The 16,200-nt window shown below is 39.3% G+C and overlaps 2 protein-coding genes across 2 annotated transcripts; one reads left to right on the forward strand and one right to left on the reverse strand.

The window, feature by feature from the left end:
- Positions 1-852: 852 nt before the first annotated feature.
- On the reverse strand, positions 853-8,638 carry spag7 (sperm associated antigen 7). The gene is made up of 7 exons (XM_038289139.1): positions 8,481-8,638; positions 6,977-7,044; positions 6,801-6,889; positions 6,641-6,725; positions 6,461-6,550; positions 1,906-2,062; positions 853-1,828 (listed from the first exon to the last, which is right to left on the reverse strand). Exons 1-7 carry the CDS (start codon positions 8,563-8,565, stop codon positions 1,713-1,715), a joined length of 690 nt encoding a protein of 229 aa, XP_038145067.1. The 5' UTR covers positions 8,566-8,638; the 3' UTR covers positions 853-1,712.
- Positions 8,639-11,895: 3,257 nt separating this feature from the next.
- On the forward strand, positions 11,896-12,952 carry defbl2 (defensin, beta-like 2). The gene is made up of 4 exons (XM_038289140.1): positions 11,896-12,071; positions 12,290-12,442; positions 12,586-12,697; positions 12,788-12,952. Exons 2-4 carry the CDS (start codon positions 12,385-12,387, stop codon positions 12,807-12,809), a joined length of 192 nt encoding a protein of 63 aa, XP_038145068.1. The 5' UTR covers positions 11,896-12,071; positions 12,290-12,384; the 3' UTR covers positions 12,810-12,952.
- Positions 12,953-16,200: the final 3,248 nt, after the last annotated feature.

Consider the following 16,200-nt stretch of genomic DNA (forward strand, 5'->3'; position numbering starts at 1 on the left):
AGGTTATCCTGAGCATCTCTATAGTTATGCTGCTATAGGCTTAGACTTCTGGAAGACATAGGGACCCCTTTTTCACAATTCTGCTTCATTCTATCTCTATTCTCCCATTGCAGAATCTGTTAGTTAAATCTGGATTTGCTCTCTCCATCCTCTGACATGGGAGCTGGCTCAGAGCTCGTCTGCCTGGCTGTGTATTCCCTGGATGGGGCTGCCTTTTATAGTTGCCTTTTGCATCTCTGTTTCTGTCTCCTTGAACCCCAGTCGGCCTCGGCAGATGGACGCTCACACTGAGCCTGGTTCTGCTGGAGGTTTCTTTTTGTTAAAAGGGAGTTTTTCCTCTCCACCGTCGCTACAAGCATGTATAGTGTGAAGGGTTGCCTTTGAGTCAATACAATCAACTGGTTTTCCTTAGATAGAAAATCAATTTGACTCTATCATCTGGTGAACCGTAAAGTGCCTTGAGATGACGTGTTGTGAATTGGCGCTATATAAATAAACTGATCTGACATTAATTTTTTTGGGTGTTGGTACTATTTGTCTTCATGTATTAAACATGGAAAACTTCTTTTTTTTTTTAAATAATGACAGGCATGATTTTAAGGAATAAAAAAAAAACAACTTTCAAGGCCTTGAACTAAGTTATTTAAATTCAAACACTTTCAGAGAATTCAAGGACGAGTGAGTTGTTTTACTAAAGGAAAATATGCTTGTAAACTGTTCAGGTATAATAAAGGATTCATGTTAATCACTTAATAGATAATAAAAAACACATTTTGACTACTGTAGTTATAAAGCATGCTGGGCTAAAAAAAAAAAAGCCAGTGCATTCAGGAGTAAAATGAACACAAAGTCTTGATACTAAGCAGCATTTATTACCACACAGAAAATAAAACAAATGTATCCTTTTTAAAAAGACATCATGAGACCAAGTTATTCCTCCTTGGTTCAAAGTCTGACTATGACGTTGAATAGGTGAACGGTGATATGCCACCTTTTCAATGACTTAAAATGGAAAAACAAAAACGAGAAAAAAAAAAAAAAAACATTTACTCTTAAATCAGTGCAGGTGTGTAGAAAGAAAGCAAAACTCACATTTAAAAAGGAATCTAAAATGAGTTTTCCGAAACCAGTTTCCTCCTGTTACGGACAAATCTGCAAGGTTTAACCTTCGAAAAAGGCTCACACTCAAAAACTAAATGACAAAAAAAATAAACAAAAAAGGAATAAAGAGAAAGCGATTTGTTTCCGAAGTATCACTGTACGGCAGATATTCAAACATTTTCAACGATTTATAGCTGATACATTTTAAAATGCAGCCAAATCTGCAGAAATCTTAATATTAAAACCTTTTAGCAATTGTAAATATGCATCAGGATGACACCTAACCAAAAAACAGCTCTTTTAAAAACTACAAAGGTTAATTTTGAATGCTAAAACTGTAAATAATTTAGCTATACTGTTATGGCAGCTGAAATCTGACAGGTGGCAGAATATGACAACCTGATGTTAGGTACTCAATAATAATCAGAAACCGGACGTCCTTAACAGAGCCAGCTTCAGCTCACAGTCCTGTTCATACAGATCAGACGCCCGCCAGTCCACAATTTATACTTTAAAATATCTGAAACACAGGAAACTGCATCAACAGATGGATCAGACCATGCACACAAGGTAACACACACGCAAACACACAAAACAGGAACAGTGGAAACTCAGGAACTGCTGCTCGTTGCCCCTGTCTCGTCTTCGCGCTTCTGCCGCTTCTTCGCTCGGATTTGATTCATGGCTTCCTCTATGGAGCGCGTGTCCCTTTTGTTGGCCACGGGCACTGCGGACAGAGAGTTAACGCCGTATGAACAAGGAGGAGGTTTACAAACCAAGTATTCTGGCAGTATAAATCCTCACCACAGCCATAAGTCCTGTTGGCCTCCAGCGTGTGAGCTGCGTCTTTAGCGGCCGACGTGCCAATCAGGTGACTGTACTTGTCTCTGTAGTTGGAGTTGGGACATGTTAGAGTCTTTTCCGTCTGAGCGTCCGCCGCCTCTTCTAATGCCGCCTGTTCCTGTGGTGAGAAAAGGGGAGAAGACGTTAAAATTTACCAGAGAAATATACGGAAAATATTTCAGAGGAAGAAAAATTCTCAAACTTTTTCACCTTTCCTAAAAAACCAAACAAAAAAACTTATGAATCTCATTTCAATTTTATGTCTAAGACCAGTGGAAGGAAAGTCACAAATGGTAGTGATGGGTCCAGCAACACTGATGCGCCGGCGCATGTGTCGAGTTCTAACAGCAAAAACCTGAGTCAATGCGCATATCGTTTCAACAAAGTCAAGTGACAGATACAGCAGCTGTTTTGGACCGACTGACGCGCTAAACTGTGTGTAAGTCAGTCCGAGGCAAAAGAAAGGTTTCAGGCAAGTGGGACCATTTTGATCTCATATTTGTTTTCGTTTTCTTTTGAGTTATTACTCAACTTATCTGAATTCAAATTGACTCCTAGTTTGCTGTTCCTAATGTAGTCATTTTAAACTAATAAATCCTAGTTCAGTCCTTATTCAAATGTTCACTTTCATTTTTCTGTTATAAAATAACATTTATGGATTACATCTTAAAATATAAAACATCTTTTCAATTTAAACGATAGATATGAAATGATAAATTATAGCCAACAATGGCTTAAATCCTACTATCTGTCATCAAATTAGTGTCAGTTTAGTCCAACAGGCTGCTTGTAGTTATTTTAAATGTCCAGCAGGTGTCAGTAATCAGTGACACAGTATCCATACGGTTTGCCAATGGTCTACGCCTCATGAACCCAACACTAAAGCCTCTTTCCCACTTAAAATAGCGTGTTTTTTCAAACATGGGTCGACCCGCTAACAATCGGCATTTGTTCCCCTTCCCACTGGCAAAAAAAAAAAAAAACCTAAGCTCACCCCTAGCAGGCAGGCTGCGTGGTCCCTGCCCCCCCGAAACTGTGTGTCTGGTGACACCATCACCATCTAGGGTTAGCGTTGATGATGCTACCAGTGTGACAGAAATCCAGACAGTAAACAATGGAGAGCAAAATGGAAGGAAACAATGATGTGGTCAGTGATCTTTATTTTTTCGCTCTTTTATCTGTCTGAATCTCTCTCACCAAGGCTGCTCCATGCTTATTGAATGTAAAAAGAATTGTTTCAGCTTGTTAGTTCAGACGTGACTGGCTTGGTGTTTTGACGTCCATGTGTTGCCCTCAATGGTAATATTTAATTTAGATGGTATGCCCGGCTCTGGTGTTCCCACTGCATTCCAATCAGAGCTGTGGCGATTTTAATGCAGGTTGCTTGCCGAGTCATTTGACCTGGGAAGACGCGTCAGTGAACTGCTCCCACTGCCACTAAAAGCTGATTGTTCCTGGGTTTAAACTGTTTTTCTGGCCAGTAGGAGAGGGGTATTGACTTATTCATTCTCTCTGCCATGCTCCTTTAACCCCCTGGAGTTAGCCGCAAATGCAGGGGTTCCCAACCCTATTCCTCATGAACCCCTATCCAACAGGTTTAAGGTGTTTCCTTCTTGCATCACACCAGAAAAGAATGGATGATCAACAGAATCCTGCAGCAGTTGATTGGAGAGGAAGAGCCTTAATTTGAATTAGGTGAAACAGAGAAGTATCTAAAACATGCAGGTCAAGGGTCCCTGAGGACAATGGTTGGGAACCATGCTCTATAGCCCAGCTAGCCTCGGTGAGTTGTAGCCTCTTCCTGCCCTGGCGGACTTCTCTGATCTACCACTTCTTCTTAGCTACAGAGAGGGGGGCACAGCCAGCCCCTTCATCACAGTTATGATGCTCTCTCTCCTGCTGTTCTCACTATCTCCTCCTCCCTCTGTTGTCGGATGATTCGTCCCTGTTTTGGGCACTATGACATAAACAAACATGCACCAAGTTTAAGAGCAAAATGCGTTTTCGCTCAGAAAGAAAATCTTCAACAGCGCAACGACCTGTGCATAAATTCTTAAATTCAGTGACAAGTGCAAGTCTATATAAACATTTCAGGAAGACAGAAGGTTGAGCAAAAACAGAGATAACACGGTACAATGTTGCATTGCTGCTTGGTTGCGGGAAAACTGCCAAACCAAAAATCAGTCTTCATTATATTTCTGCAGTGAAGGTGACCAGTGCTGCCTGGAACAAAGATGCAACACTGGCAGACAGGCAGGCGGGCCGACCGAGCACCGCCTGTCATGATTGGAGGATTTCTGAAAAGATTGCCTTGAACAAGAATAATCTGAATTCATTGAATTCAAGTTACATCAAAAGAACCAATATTTTTTCAAAGAAAGAGGATCTTGAAGGAAGATTCTATTTCCACATGTTTTAGTAAATCTAATTTGAAAATCTTAAAGAAAAGACTGTCTCCAGACAGAACAAGGCTTAGCAGAGAAAACCCCGTCATAAAAGTAACCTTAGATACACTATATTGCCAAAAGTATTTGCTCACCCATCCAAATTATTGGAATCAGGTGTTCCAATCACTTCCATGGCCACAGGTGTATAAATTCAAGCACCTAGGCATGCAGACTGTTTTTACAAACATTTGTGAAAGAATGGGTCGCTCTCAGGAGCTCAGTGAATTCCAGCGTGGAACTGTGATAGGATGCCACCTGTGCAACAAATCCAGTCGTGAAATTTCCTCGCTCCTAAATATTCCACAGTCAACTGTCAGCTGTATTATAAGAAAATGGAAGTGTTTGGGAACGACAGCAACTCAGCCACGAAGTGGTAGGCCACGTAAACTGACGGAGCGGGGTCAGCGGATGCTGACGCGCATAGTGCGAAGAGGTCGCCAACTTTCTGCAGAGTCAATCACTACAGACCTCCAAACTTCATGTAGCTCAAGAACAGTGCGCAGAGAGCTTCATGGAATGGGTTTCCATGGGCGAGCAGCTGCATCCAAGCCATACATCACCAAGTGCAATGCAAAGCGTCGGATGCGGTGGTGTAAAGCACGCCGCCACTGGACTCTAGAGCAGTGGAGACGCGTTCTCTGGAGTGACGAATCGCGCTTCTCCATCTGGCAATCTGATGGACGGGTCTGGGTTTGGCGGTTGCCAGGAGAACGGTACTTGTCTGACTGCATTGTGCCAAGTGTAAAGTTTGGTGGAGGGGGGATTATGGTGTGGGGTTGTTTTTCAGGAGCTGGGCTTGGCCCCTTAGTTCCAGTGAAAGGAACTCTGAATGCTTCAGCATCCCAAGACATTTTGGACAATTCCATGCTCCCAACTTTGTGGGAACAGTTTGGAGCTGGCCCCTTCCTCTTCCAACATGACTGTGCACCAGTGCACAAAGCAAGGTCCATAAAGACATGGATGACAGAGTCTGGTGTGGATGAACTTGACTGGCCTGCACAGAGTCCTGACCTCAACCCGATAGAACACCTTTGGGATGAATTAGAGCGGAGACTGAGAGCCAGGCCTTCTCGTCCAACATCAGTGTGCAACCTCACAAATGCGCTTCTGGAAGAATGGTCAAAAATTCCCATAAACACACTCCTAAACCTTGTGGACAGCCTTCCCAGAAGAGTTGAAGCTGTTCTAGCTGCAAAGGGTGGACCGACGTCATATTGAACCCTATGGATTAGGAACGGGATGTCACTTAAGCTCATATGTGAGTCAAGGCAGGTGAGCAAATACTTTAAAAGTAAAACATTTTTTTTTAAATATGATCAAAATAAGGGATAATTTCCAAAAGATCTTAATTTTATCCCAGAAAAAAAAAATAGAAACCACCAGAAACAAGTTCTGTATTATACAGTTTTTCTTCTAAATCTGCTTCATCCCTATTTGATAATAACTGTAACTGATGTGTGAAACATCCCACTCATCACTACTGTCTGCGTCATTCAATGTAGAAGCAAACTGTTTGCGAGACGTGGTTCTCTTTTCATGTCATAAAAGAACGCAACAAAATAGTAAAATAGTAGTCTGGAAGGGCTTTTTCCATCCGCGTTTTAATTCATTTCAGATCACAGTAATATATGCTGAACTTGATGATGCTCCACAGATCGGGAGAATGATATCAAAGGTAATATACAGGCAACATTTTGGGATTTATTAGGCGTAGAGGTGGGCTGAACCGGTCAGTCCAGATCAGGAAATTCTTTACTAAGATACTGCAGCAGCATTATACCCTCTGTGTACCATTTTTTTTTTATTAAACGCAAAAATTCACAACTCAAAGAGGAACTTTTTTTTGTTTTAATTACAAGTCAGATAAACAGTTCAAGCTTGATTCTGCCCCGATACCTCTAGATTTTCCTCTCCAGCTTATGAGGGAAGTGAAAATAATAATTCACCATAAGCAAATCATAACAGAGGGATGAGAATCCACCTCAAGAAACAGAGCATTTGATTTGTGATGACATCATCTGATTCGTAGCCATCATTAAGAAACATCTAGAACTACAGGCAAGTCTTACTTTTAATCTTCGTCGCTGTTCTGCCAGTTTGGGATCCCATTCTTCTCCTTTGCGATACGCCTCCAACTCTTCGTCTGACGGAGCAAACTCCTGTTGTGACACAAAGCGCTCAATAGCCGCCACCATTAGCCGTAAGGCTACAATTGGAGAATTTCTTTTTAAAATCCAACACCTGAATACCTTTTTAAACAGCATGACGTAGCGGCTCTCCTCATCCTCCCCGAAGGAAAACGAGGTCAGACCGGCTACTTCCGCAACATCATGCCTATAGAGACAAAGAGACGGCATGAGTTTGGGTTTCGATGTAACTGCTCCAATCAATTAAAAGAAAAGTACCTACAGGATACTTCTTTCGATCTTTCCCATAGGGTTGTATTTCCTCTTTTGCTGTGAGCTGTCCTGGATGAAATCTGATACCTCTTTCTCCATCTGGATTTAAGGGGATAAATAACCACACTGTTAAGGGGCGAGCACATGTGTCTCTGAAATGAGATTTATTTGACTTTAAAGTTTCACCTTCTTTCTAAACTCTGCTTTCTTTCTTTTCTCCAATTCTTCCATCTTCTTTAGTCTTGCTGCTTGCTCTTTAGAGAAAAAAGTTAATTTGTGAGGTATATTTAGATGAAAGTATTTACATGGAGATTAATTCAGTAAAGACTTTAGACAGGATCAAAATAACTGTTTTCAGCAAAGGCACGATAACAATCCCCTCACTGGTAAAAATCCTCTGATGAACTGTTGAATCTTACGGATCTCCACCCGATCTAGGAGCTTGGGGTCCCATTATAGTATTTATTTTTTTATATGCCCACCCATCCTGGCTATTTAATTTTTAAGTAATCATCAATTTTACTGTATTTCTGCTGCATTCACAATCTGCCTTGCTTTAAAACCTGTGCAGTCGATTCAGAGCAGAGAAAACGTCTAATTTCTGTATGTGAATGAATTGTAAAATAGAACCTGGTTAAAAAAGTTTTTTAACCCTTCACAACAAATTTCATGGTGAAAAGGTTCTTGTGGCTTCCTGTCTGTCATGTTTTCCTGATGTAGTCCAGTTAGTGCTCTAATTTTTTTAATACTTCAAAAGTTATGTGATCAGTCAAACTAAAACAATTTAAAATACTGAGTAATTTATGAATAAAAACATTTATGAATAGTTACATTTAAATTGAAGCCAAACTATAAAGTGTAAAGTAATCATCTAAAAACAAACATTCTAAATTATTTCTTTTTGCACATAATTGTATGTGTATGCAATCATTTCGACTCTCAATATATTTTTAAGCAGATAATATATCCATTTTAATATCTATTATTTAAAATATTACTTTTAATTTACTTTTTATATTTATAATAAATAATTTTTGAATGAATGTTAGAACTGTAAATATACAGTCATATGTTTATATTACTATTTTTTATGTATGCATTACTGTTTTCAATGTTGTACTTTAAAAAATGAAATTGTGTAGAACTTTTTGTTTACACTTGTGTATACAAAATAAATCTAAGTTTAAGTCTATTTAGAAATTATTTCCTAAGTATTTGTAATATTGTGGCTTTTTTGGCCCTCGGCAGCACCCGGACTTGTGAACATTTAGCAGCACAAGCTAAAGGCCAGTTTAGCCTGTGCTAATAAAAAATACAGTGTTGTCATTATTAAATCTACTGTCAACATTATAAAGATGAGGAGTAAAGGGAACAAAGAAAATTTGAAGATGTTATTTATTGATTTTTGATGAAAAACATGAAGCAAAAGAAGGTGTTTGTTTACAGCGCCGCAGCAGCCAGGAGTTCAGTGTCTTGTTTACTAAGCTGCATGTTGTTCTGAAGTGGTGCCACATTCCGATAAGCACAGCCCACTGGAAAATGAAACCCCATCCGTGTGTTTAAAGGAAAGCAGGAGCTTCGTTGACTTGCCCTTTAGATTAAGACCATAACTAGCCATCAGAGGAACGCACTACTTCACCGTCTTATACGAGCACAAAGTAGGTCCTTATCAGAAATGTTAACTTTGTACCTCGAGCCTTTCGTCGGCTTTCCTGGTCGCCGACAGTTGGAGGTTTCTCCATCGAGTTTAAGATTGAACCCAAGAGGTCCGCCATCTTGCAATAATAGCAAACGCAAACCAGCTCGTTTCTCTAGCCGGGTATGGTACGCATGCGCGTTTGGGGTTAGCTATTTCCCTTTCTTCTTCTTCGTAGAGAATATAAGGAAAAACGTGCATTACCACCACCTACCAGTCTGGAGCTAGTACAGAATGACTTTCATTTAAAAGTCATTTGTAATTTCTTGTATCCACAACTTCTATTAATGGAATTTGTTCGTTTAAAAAGTTTAATTAAAATGTCCATAATGTTACTTTCTGAATCTTTCTACAAATTATGTATAATATTTTATTTATTTATTTACAATAGAAGAAAATACAAAATCCCTTTGTTGTTGGGAATTCTGTTGTTACAGCAGCAAAAAGGTTATAAAACAAACGGTCACACAAATGTGGACCCTAGAAAAGTGTATAAGAATAACATAATAGTGAAGAGTTAAAAAACAAACATATAAAATACTGTACTGTAAATTGTTTTAACAATATGCTGGTAAAGGTTCTTAGTCATTCAGGTCATAGTCATTCCAAAAAAAGAGAATTAAAGTCAATCCACTGGACTTTGTTTTCAAGTTTGTTTTCAAAGTTGGAAACAAAGTCCCCAACTTTCTCTCGAATGTTTTAACAATGTAAATACTGTGCACCTGTAGAATAAATAACCAATATACAGCTTAGACTCAAAAAACATTTATTGTCGTTTTGTATACACAGAGTCAATACAAAATGACATTTTGTTTTGTACAGCTTTCATGAAATTTCCATTCCTTAAAGTGCAGCAGTGATCAAAAGTTATGAACATTTTTACAGTCATGGATATTTGAAAACAGCAGCAACATCGGAGATGTGCAAAATGAAAGCAGTATGTTATTTAACTGACTAAGATAGAAACTGTGCAAAATCAGCATGAATGTAACAACTTATTTAGGTTGTTGGGAACAGTGGTGGTTATAAAGTCTTCCAGCTGCTGGGAGGAAGGATCTATGATAACACTCCATGGTGCATTTAGGGTGCAGCAGTCTGTCACTGAAGGAGCTCTCCAGTTCTGCAACAGCTTCATGCATGGGGTGGGAGATATCCAACAGATGTGAATTTAGTTAGGATTTGTTTCTCACCTCATGCACTGAGTCCAGAGGGCATCCAATCACAGAGCTGGCCTTCCTGATCAGCTTATCCAGCTGCTTTCTCTCAGCTAGATAAGCCACTGCTCCAACAGACAGCATAGAAGATGGCTGATGCCACAACAGAGTCAATGAAGGTCTTTAGGAAGCCCCCCTGCACTCTAAAAGACCTCAGTGTCCTCAGCACAAAGATTCAGATCTGACCTTTCATATACAGAGCCTTAGTGTTCTGAGTCCTGTCCAGTTTGTTATTTATTGTTATTTATTGTGTCGTTTATTGTATCTTTTTCTATTTCATATCCCCCGTTCTAATATTATTTTTTATTGTTTCAATTTCTCTAATGTCGAGATATCTTGCTGTATCATGTTTATTTATCACAAATCATTTATCATTATGACCTGAGTGGCCAAACCTTAATTTTGTTATTTCATCATCTCTCCTGTTTCTCCTTCCTGCTCTCATTTCTCTTACTCTCTTTGGATTCGTATAATCGTAATTTCCTTATGTTATGAAACACTGCTTTCAAAGAATCTGCTGTCCCAAGAATGAGAAGAAGGAGACGTGTGAAAGCTAATAAGCTCCTCCTTCCCTTGGAACAAAAAAACAAAATAAATAAATAAACTAACTCACTGCACTCAAGTAACTGACTAATAACATTTTTGACAGAATGTCAAATAACAAGAAAACTTTTAGAGACAAAAGAAGAATAGATCAGAGTGATAGTAAGATAAAAATGCAAAAAGACTGATAATGTTGGATTCAAATGACCCAGGCATCCCCCATAAAGGTGAAGCGATGCAGGAGAATCAGTCTTGTAAATCAACAGCAAAAGGACAGTTTTAATTGCCATGTTAATAAAAAAATAAAAATAAATAAATAAATAAATAATTACAACATCATTATTATTATTAAAAATAGAAAAAAAATGTTGGAATGTTAGAATTTATTCATCATTAAACCCCCCCACCCCATTAATAATAATAACACATCACCCTTAACAAACGTTACTGTCCTTGTAGACAGGGGCCAATGACAATCAATAGGCTAGGATGAATACACGCATGAAAAAAGAAACACCTAATAAAGATTTTAAAATAATATGTAGAGATAAAAGTAAAATGCACAAAAAAACACATTATATTAGAAATCATCTTAAAAATTGAGTTGTTTAGATATTTAAAGCTAAAAACAGTGAAGCGGGTGCTGTACCGGTTGGTTGTGGTGAAAAGAGAGCTGAGCTAAAAGGCAAAGCTCTCGATTTACCGGTCGATCTACGTTCCTACTCTCATCTATAGTCATGAGCTTTTGGCCATAACTGAAAGAATGAGATCCCGGATACATAGTGTGTCCCTTAGAGATAGGCTAAGGAGCTCAGTCGTCCGAGAGGATCCGGTTAGGATGCCTCCTGGACGTCTCACTGGTGAGGTGTTTCAGGCACGTCCCACCGGGAGGAGGCCCAGGGGGAGACCCAGGACACCCTGGAGGGACTTTGTTTCTCGGCTGACCTGGGAGCGCCTTGGGATTCCCCCGGAGGACCTGGCCCAAGTAGCTGGGAAGAGGGACGTCTTGGCCGCCCTACTGAAGCTGCTACCCCCGTGACTCGACCCTAGATAAGCGGAAGAAGATGGATGGATGGATGGATACGTTAAAAGCTGGACACAGTTAACCAAATCAAATCAAATTATGACTATAAATGATTAAAGGAGTCAAGAGGTGCTTTAGTATTTATTCTTGGTCTGACTAGAATATGATCATAGAGGACCTTTAACTGTCTGTCTGGGATTACATCTCATAAATGTAAAAAGGGTCCAGGGCATTTAAAGCTTTGATAAGAAGACAGAATTGGCTACTATAATCAAAACAAATGTGTCTAGATGGTTATGTCACAATCTTAGCATACTGTATGAGTCTATAAATGTGGAGGATGAGTGTTATTAGTTATACCGTACTTTTTATTTAATCCGTCTTTATTTTCTCATGCAGTAGAAACTGATCCTGATTTCTTAAGATGAATTAGTGTGCAGACAGTATCTGGCCTTTTACTGATGTAGACAGGGGACAGGATAAACATCAGGCAGACATCTTTATTTAGACACCAGAAAGCATGCGTTACGAGCCTGTGTGTGTGTTCAAACATTTTTATTGTTAAGGTAACAATTCTCCCCTGCGTCACTGGGGTATGTTTTGTGAAGCGTGACTGTTGGTTTCACAGCATCAGCAATAACTGCAGAACTACGGCCTTGTGCGGACGTGGAGGGAAGCCTGGATGAGCACCAGACGTGAAAAAAACAGACAGGGTCCAAACTGTAGAGCTAAACAATCATCTCCTGTACCATCAGCTGGGGTTTTCACTGTGGTGTACTCCTTCATCCAGCCAAAGGGTTGTATGTAAGTACATGACAACACAAGTCCCCCTTTTTCAGTTCCTTTTTTTGACAACATAATGAATGCTAGCAGTAAGTTATCAAAATCTGATACAGTTTCAGGTGAGACAATGGAAATGAACTTTATTAGCTTTGTATTTGTTTGTTGGGTAACATGACTGTTATGACCTCCGTGCCCCAGACTGCCGTCTTTCAGTGATGCTGTTGTTGTTATTTGGACAGACTGGACAGACTCCTCCCCTCTGTGTTTGAAATGCTGTATAAATGCAGCATCAGTGTGTCAGCAGCAGTGTCGGAAAGCTAATTGGCTCCCAAACATGAAGGGACTGAGTTTGGTTCTCCTCGTTCTTCTCCTGATGCCTGCAGCAGCGGAGGGTGAGCAATGGATGCATCCATTTTGCTGCACTCACTGTAAACCAAAAAACACTCCTTGTTTAAAAAAAAAAAGAAATGAATTAATAATATCAACCATTTGTGTTTAATGAAAGGGATGGTTTTAATTTAATTTCTACCATCAGGAGATGATCCAGAGATGAAGTATTGGACCTGTGGGTACAGAGGACTCTGCAGACGGTTTTGCTATGCCCAAGAGTATGTCATTGGACACCATGGTTGTCCTCGCAGATACAGGTAAAATGTAGGATTGCTCTCAAAGCAAACACAACATGAAATCTACAATTGGAAAGACAAGCTCAGGTTCTGACTATTGTTTGCTTCCAGGTGTTGTGCCATGCGTTCCTAGCACTCTGTGGTGGAAACCAACAGAGTGCTTCTGAAGTGGATTTGACCAGTTTTCTTCAACCCATTAGATAGAGTAGTCCATACACCACTTGTGGAAATTTAGTTTTTGCTTTTCTTTCAATAAATGCAATACAAAAAAATTTACTTTTGTTTTTAGTGTCATTTATAAATGGTGTTAAATATAAACTCTCTTTGATGGGCTTCTTTAAAATAACACTGTGAAAAGCAGCCTCAGTTGGGTCTGGCATACTTTGCCCGACAGGAGACAATAAGCATCCAGTGACTGACCCAAATAGCTGTGATAGAGCATAGCTTTTCTGAATGAAGTGCTATGTCTCTCGTCTCTGTTTATGTTATTACACCGTTCATTCGTTTGGTCTGTCTGTCTGGACAACGCTTGGGGGGAACAGACAGATGACGCCACAATGCACCAGTCGAGACTGCAAAGCAGATTCATTGTCGCTTTGTTTGCTCTCTGTTGGATTGGAAGGTTAAATATTTCTGTTTGGTGACTTTGGCTTTCCATTGGTATCTGTTTGCTTGTTTTAAAAGCATGCACCATTAATTTATTTTATTCCTTAGGAAGTTCCAAAGGGAGGTACTCGATTTACATAGATTTGAGGCATTACTTTTATCACTTTGGACTTGAATTGATAAAACACTCAGAAACTTGATATTCACACCAATGATTCATGACTTGATGCACTTGAACATGTTTACTTAAAAAGACTTAAGATTTAACCCAACTGCTAGTTAGCCAAAAACCCATTATCTGTTTTCTGATATGCTCATTATATTTGATTGCACATATTTGACCAAAGAGTCCTCTAATGAGTCTCCTCATGTTTGCTAGCCTAATTGTTTCATGAGCCAAGCTAGTTAGAGAGGCTAAGTTTTCCTTATCATAACTATTCCCTCAGGAACAATCATAGAAGGCTAAAATCAATCATCATGAATGGTTATTGATGTCTGATTTAGACAAATCATTAAATAAATACTATTTTAGCAAATAATGTGTAATTGAAATCCTTGGATCGGAGTGTAAGCTGGTTTGAACATATTTCAATTTCTCTGAGTTAGTCAGAAGCTTGTTTGTCCTCATGCCAAATTGGCATTGTAAACAAGACAAACTGTGAATTCATTGCATCCTTTTGTTGATAATGGTTTAAAACCATTTTCATTTCTTTTTCTTCGTGTACATAGTATAGTTTAGTTGACTTTCACTGGCTAGGAGCTGAATGATCTTTGTGAATAAATTCTTATGTTTTGAATGAAAGATGTTGCCAGATCACACACATAGCACCCTCCAGGACATGGACAGCAAATTTCTGGCACTGAGCCTCTCTTGAATCAGAGACAGTGTCTAAAGCATCAGACCTGGGCTAAAGAGATAAATGACTTTGCATAACCTCAAAACCCTGGACTACATTATCACCAGCAACATCTAGATCCACCAGGGACTTATGTATGAATCCTGTTTGTGGATTTCAGCTCAGCTTCTACAACATCTAAGGTAATCTTTGGTCAGTTTTTTTTCTGATTTGGGTCCCTTGTTGCTGCCACCACTTAGCTCTTTGCTTGGTCCCCAGGAAAGGAAAAAAAAAAAAGAAGAAGATTCTCATTGGTACAACAAATTGAAAGGAGATAGCTCCTTATGCAGGTTAAGGCTGGAACTGAAGCACTTTATTTTCTATATTTATTAAATCTAGGATCACTTTTAGACTTCTAAGTTGTGTAGTTTTCTGAGATTTTCCAAAATGTTTGCAGTGTTTCCACTTTGTCTTTATTCTGTAAACATCATTAACAAAAGGAACAAATTCTGCACCGAAAACCTTTCAGTTTAGAGGTTGTTCCTTCCAGAGTAAGATTCAAAGATAGCCATTTCAGTTTAAGAAAGGTGTTGACAATGAAGTCTAGTTTTGATTCCCGATCCATCAACCAGGCAGAAGAAGCCACCAAATACCAGCAGGATACCCACTAAAGTGTATCACAACCATCCGTTTGTTGAGGTATTAAAAAGTGGGGCGTAATTTTAGATAGCCGACCAGTCGGCCACTTGAAACGCCTGTGATTAGTTGATCTTTTAGCCACCGATCATTATCAATCGATTTTTGTGAAAAAGTATGATAATTTATTACTGTCTTTTTTTGGCGATCACCTGTATCTATTTCTTTGCAGCTTGCAGAGACCCCATGTGCAGTGTATCACCTCCCACTTTCCTTCACACCATGCATGTGCATGGTAGAAAATCCTAAGCACTGTCATGTGACACTTTTCTGGTTGAGTCATGTGAAGTTTGTGTCTTGCGAGGGAAAAATACCTCAGAGGTGAAGCACGTCAACATGCACCATCACAACCAATTCAACCACACATTTAAAAATATGCACTTCACAGAGTATGGTTAGTTATTGAGACAGAAACTAAAAGGGAGAAAATAAAAGGCAGAAATAGAGGGCAGGTAAAGCAGCACCTATACTTGCATTGATGAGCGCAATATGCAGAAAAAATGTTAATCGAAAATGCATTAAATTCATCTGGTAGATGACCCGTGGCGGAGGACTTTGGGCTTATACTACATAGCTTTGCCAAATCCTGCATATAATGACCTAATTATTATATTTGCCCTTTAATGCTTCATTTAGATATTTGCACATCTAAATAGGCTAGGTCAGTGGTTCCCAAAGTGTGGGGCGCGCCCCCTAGGGGGGGGCGCAATGCCATTGCAGGGGGGGGCGCGGGAAGCGGTATGGATGAATGCAGAAAAAAAAACAAAAAAAAAACAGCGCTTGCTTGACTGAGCATAATGGACAGTTGTGACACTGCAACCCAGATTTGAGAAGATCTACAGCAAAAAGCAGGCTCACTACACTTTTTTAATGTATAGATTATAGCAAAGTTAAATATTGTTACAAATAAAAAAAAGAAATATGTTTAAAATAACACAGACAACAAAGAATCCTCTTCTAATCTACATTATAGAACTATGAAAAAAATACAGTTACACAAAAGTGTTCCACTGTAAAGATGATGTAGTTTGTTTTGTTGCAACCTGAAGTGTGAAATAAACTTCAGTGGAGTTTGAAAACAAAATATGTGTATAGATTTATTAGATGTGGTTGAACGATGTGTGTGCCCAGTTTTATTTATTTATTTATTTTTTTTTGGGGGGTCGTGGGGGGGGCTTTGTAATCCAAAGGGGGGTCCAGAAGCAAATCTTTGGGAACCACTGGGCTAGGTCATTGCTGGTAAACGTGTGTGACTCAGGGTGACTTTGTGTGACTGGGAGTCTAAAGCAGAGAGGAAGGGACATGGAGGAAGATCCAGTGCCAAAGAGTGATATAATGGCTAGCAGCACTTTGATCTTATTGGTCCCCAAAAGGTCAAGTGCCTGA

This window comes from Cyprinodon tularosa, unplaced genomic scaffold, assembly GCF_016077235.1.
Source record: "Cyprinodon tularosa strain WSP-4 unplaced genomic scaffold, ASM1607723v1 ctg263, whole genome shotgun sequence".
Lineage (NCBI taxonomy): Eukaryota > Metazoa > Chordata > Actinopteri > Cyprinodontiformes > Cyprinodontidae > Cyprinodon > Cyprinodon tularosa.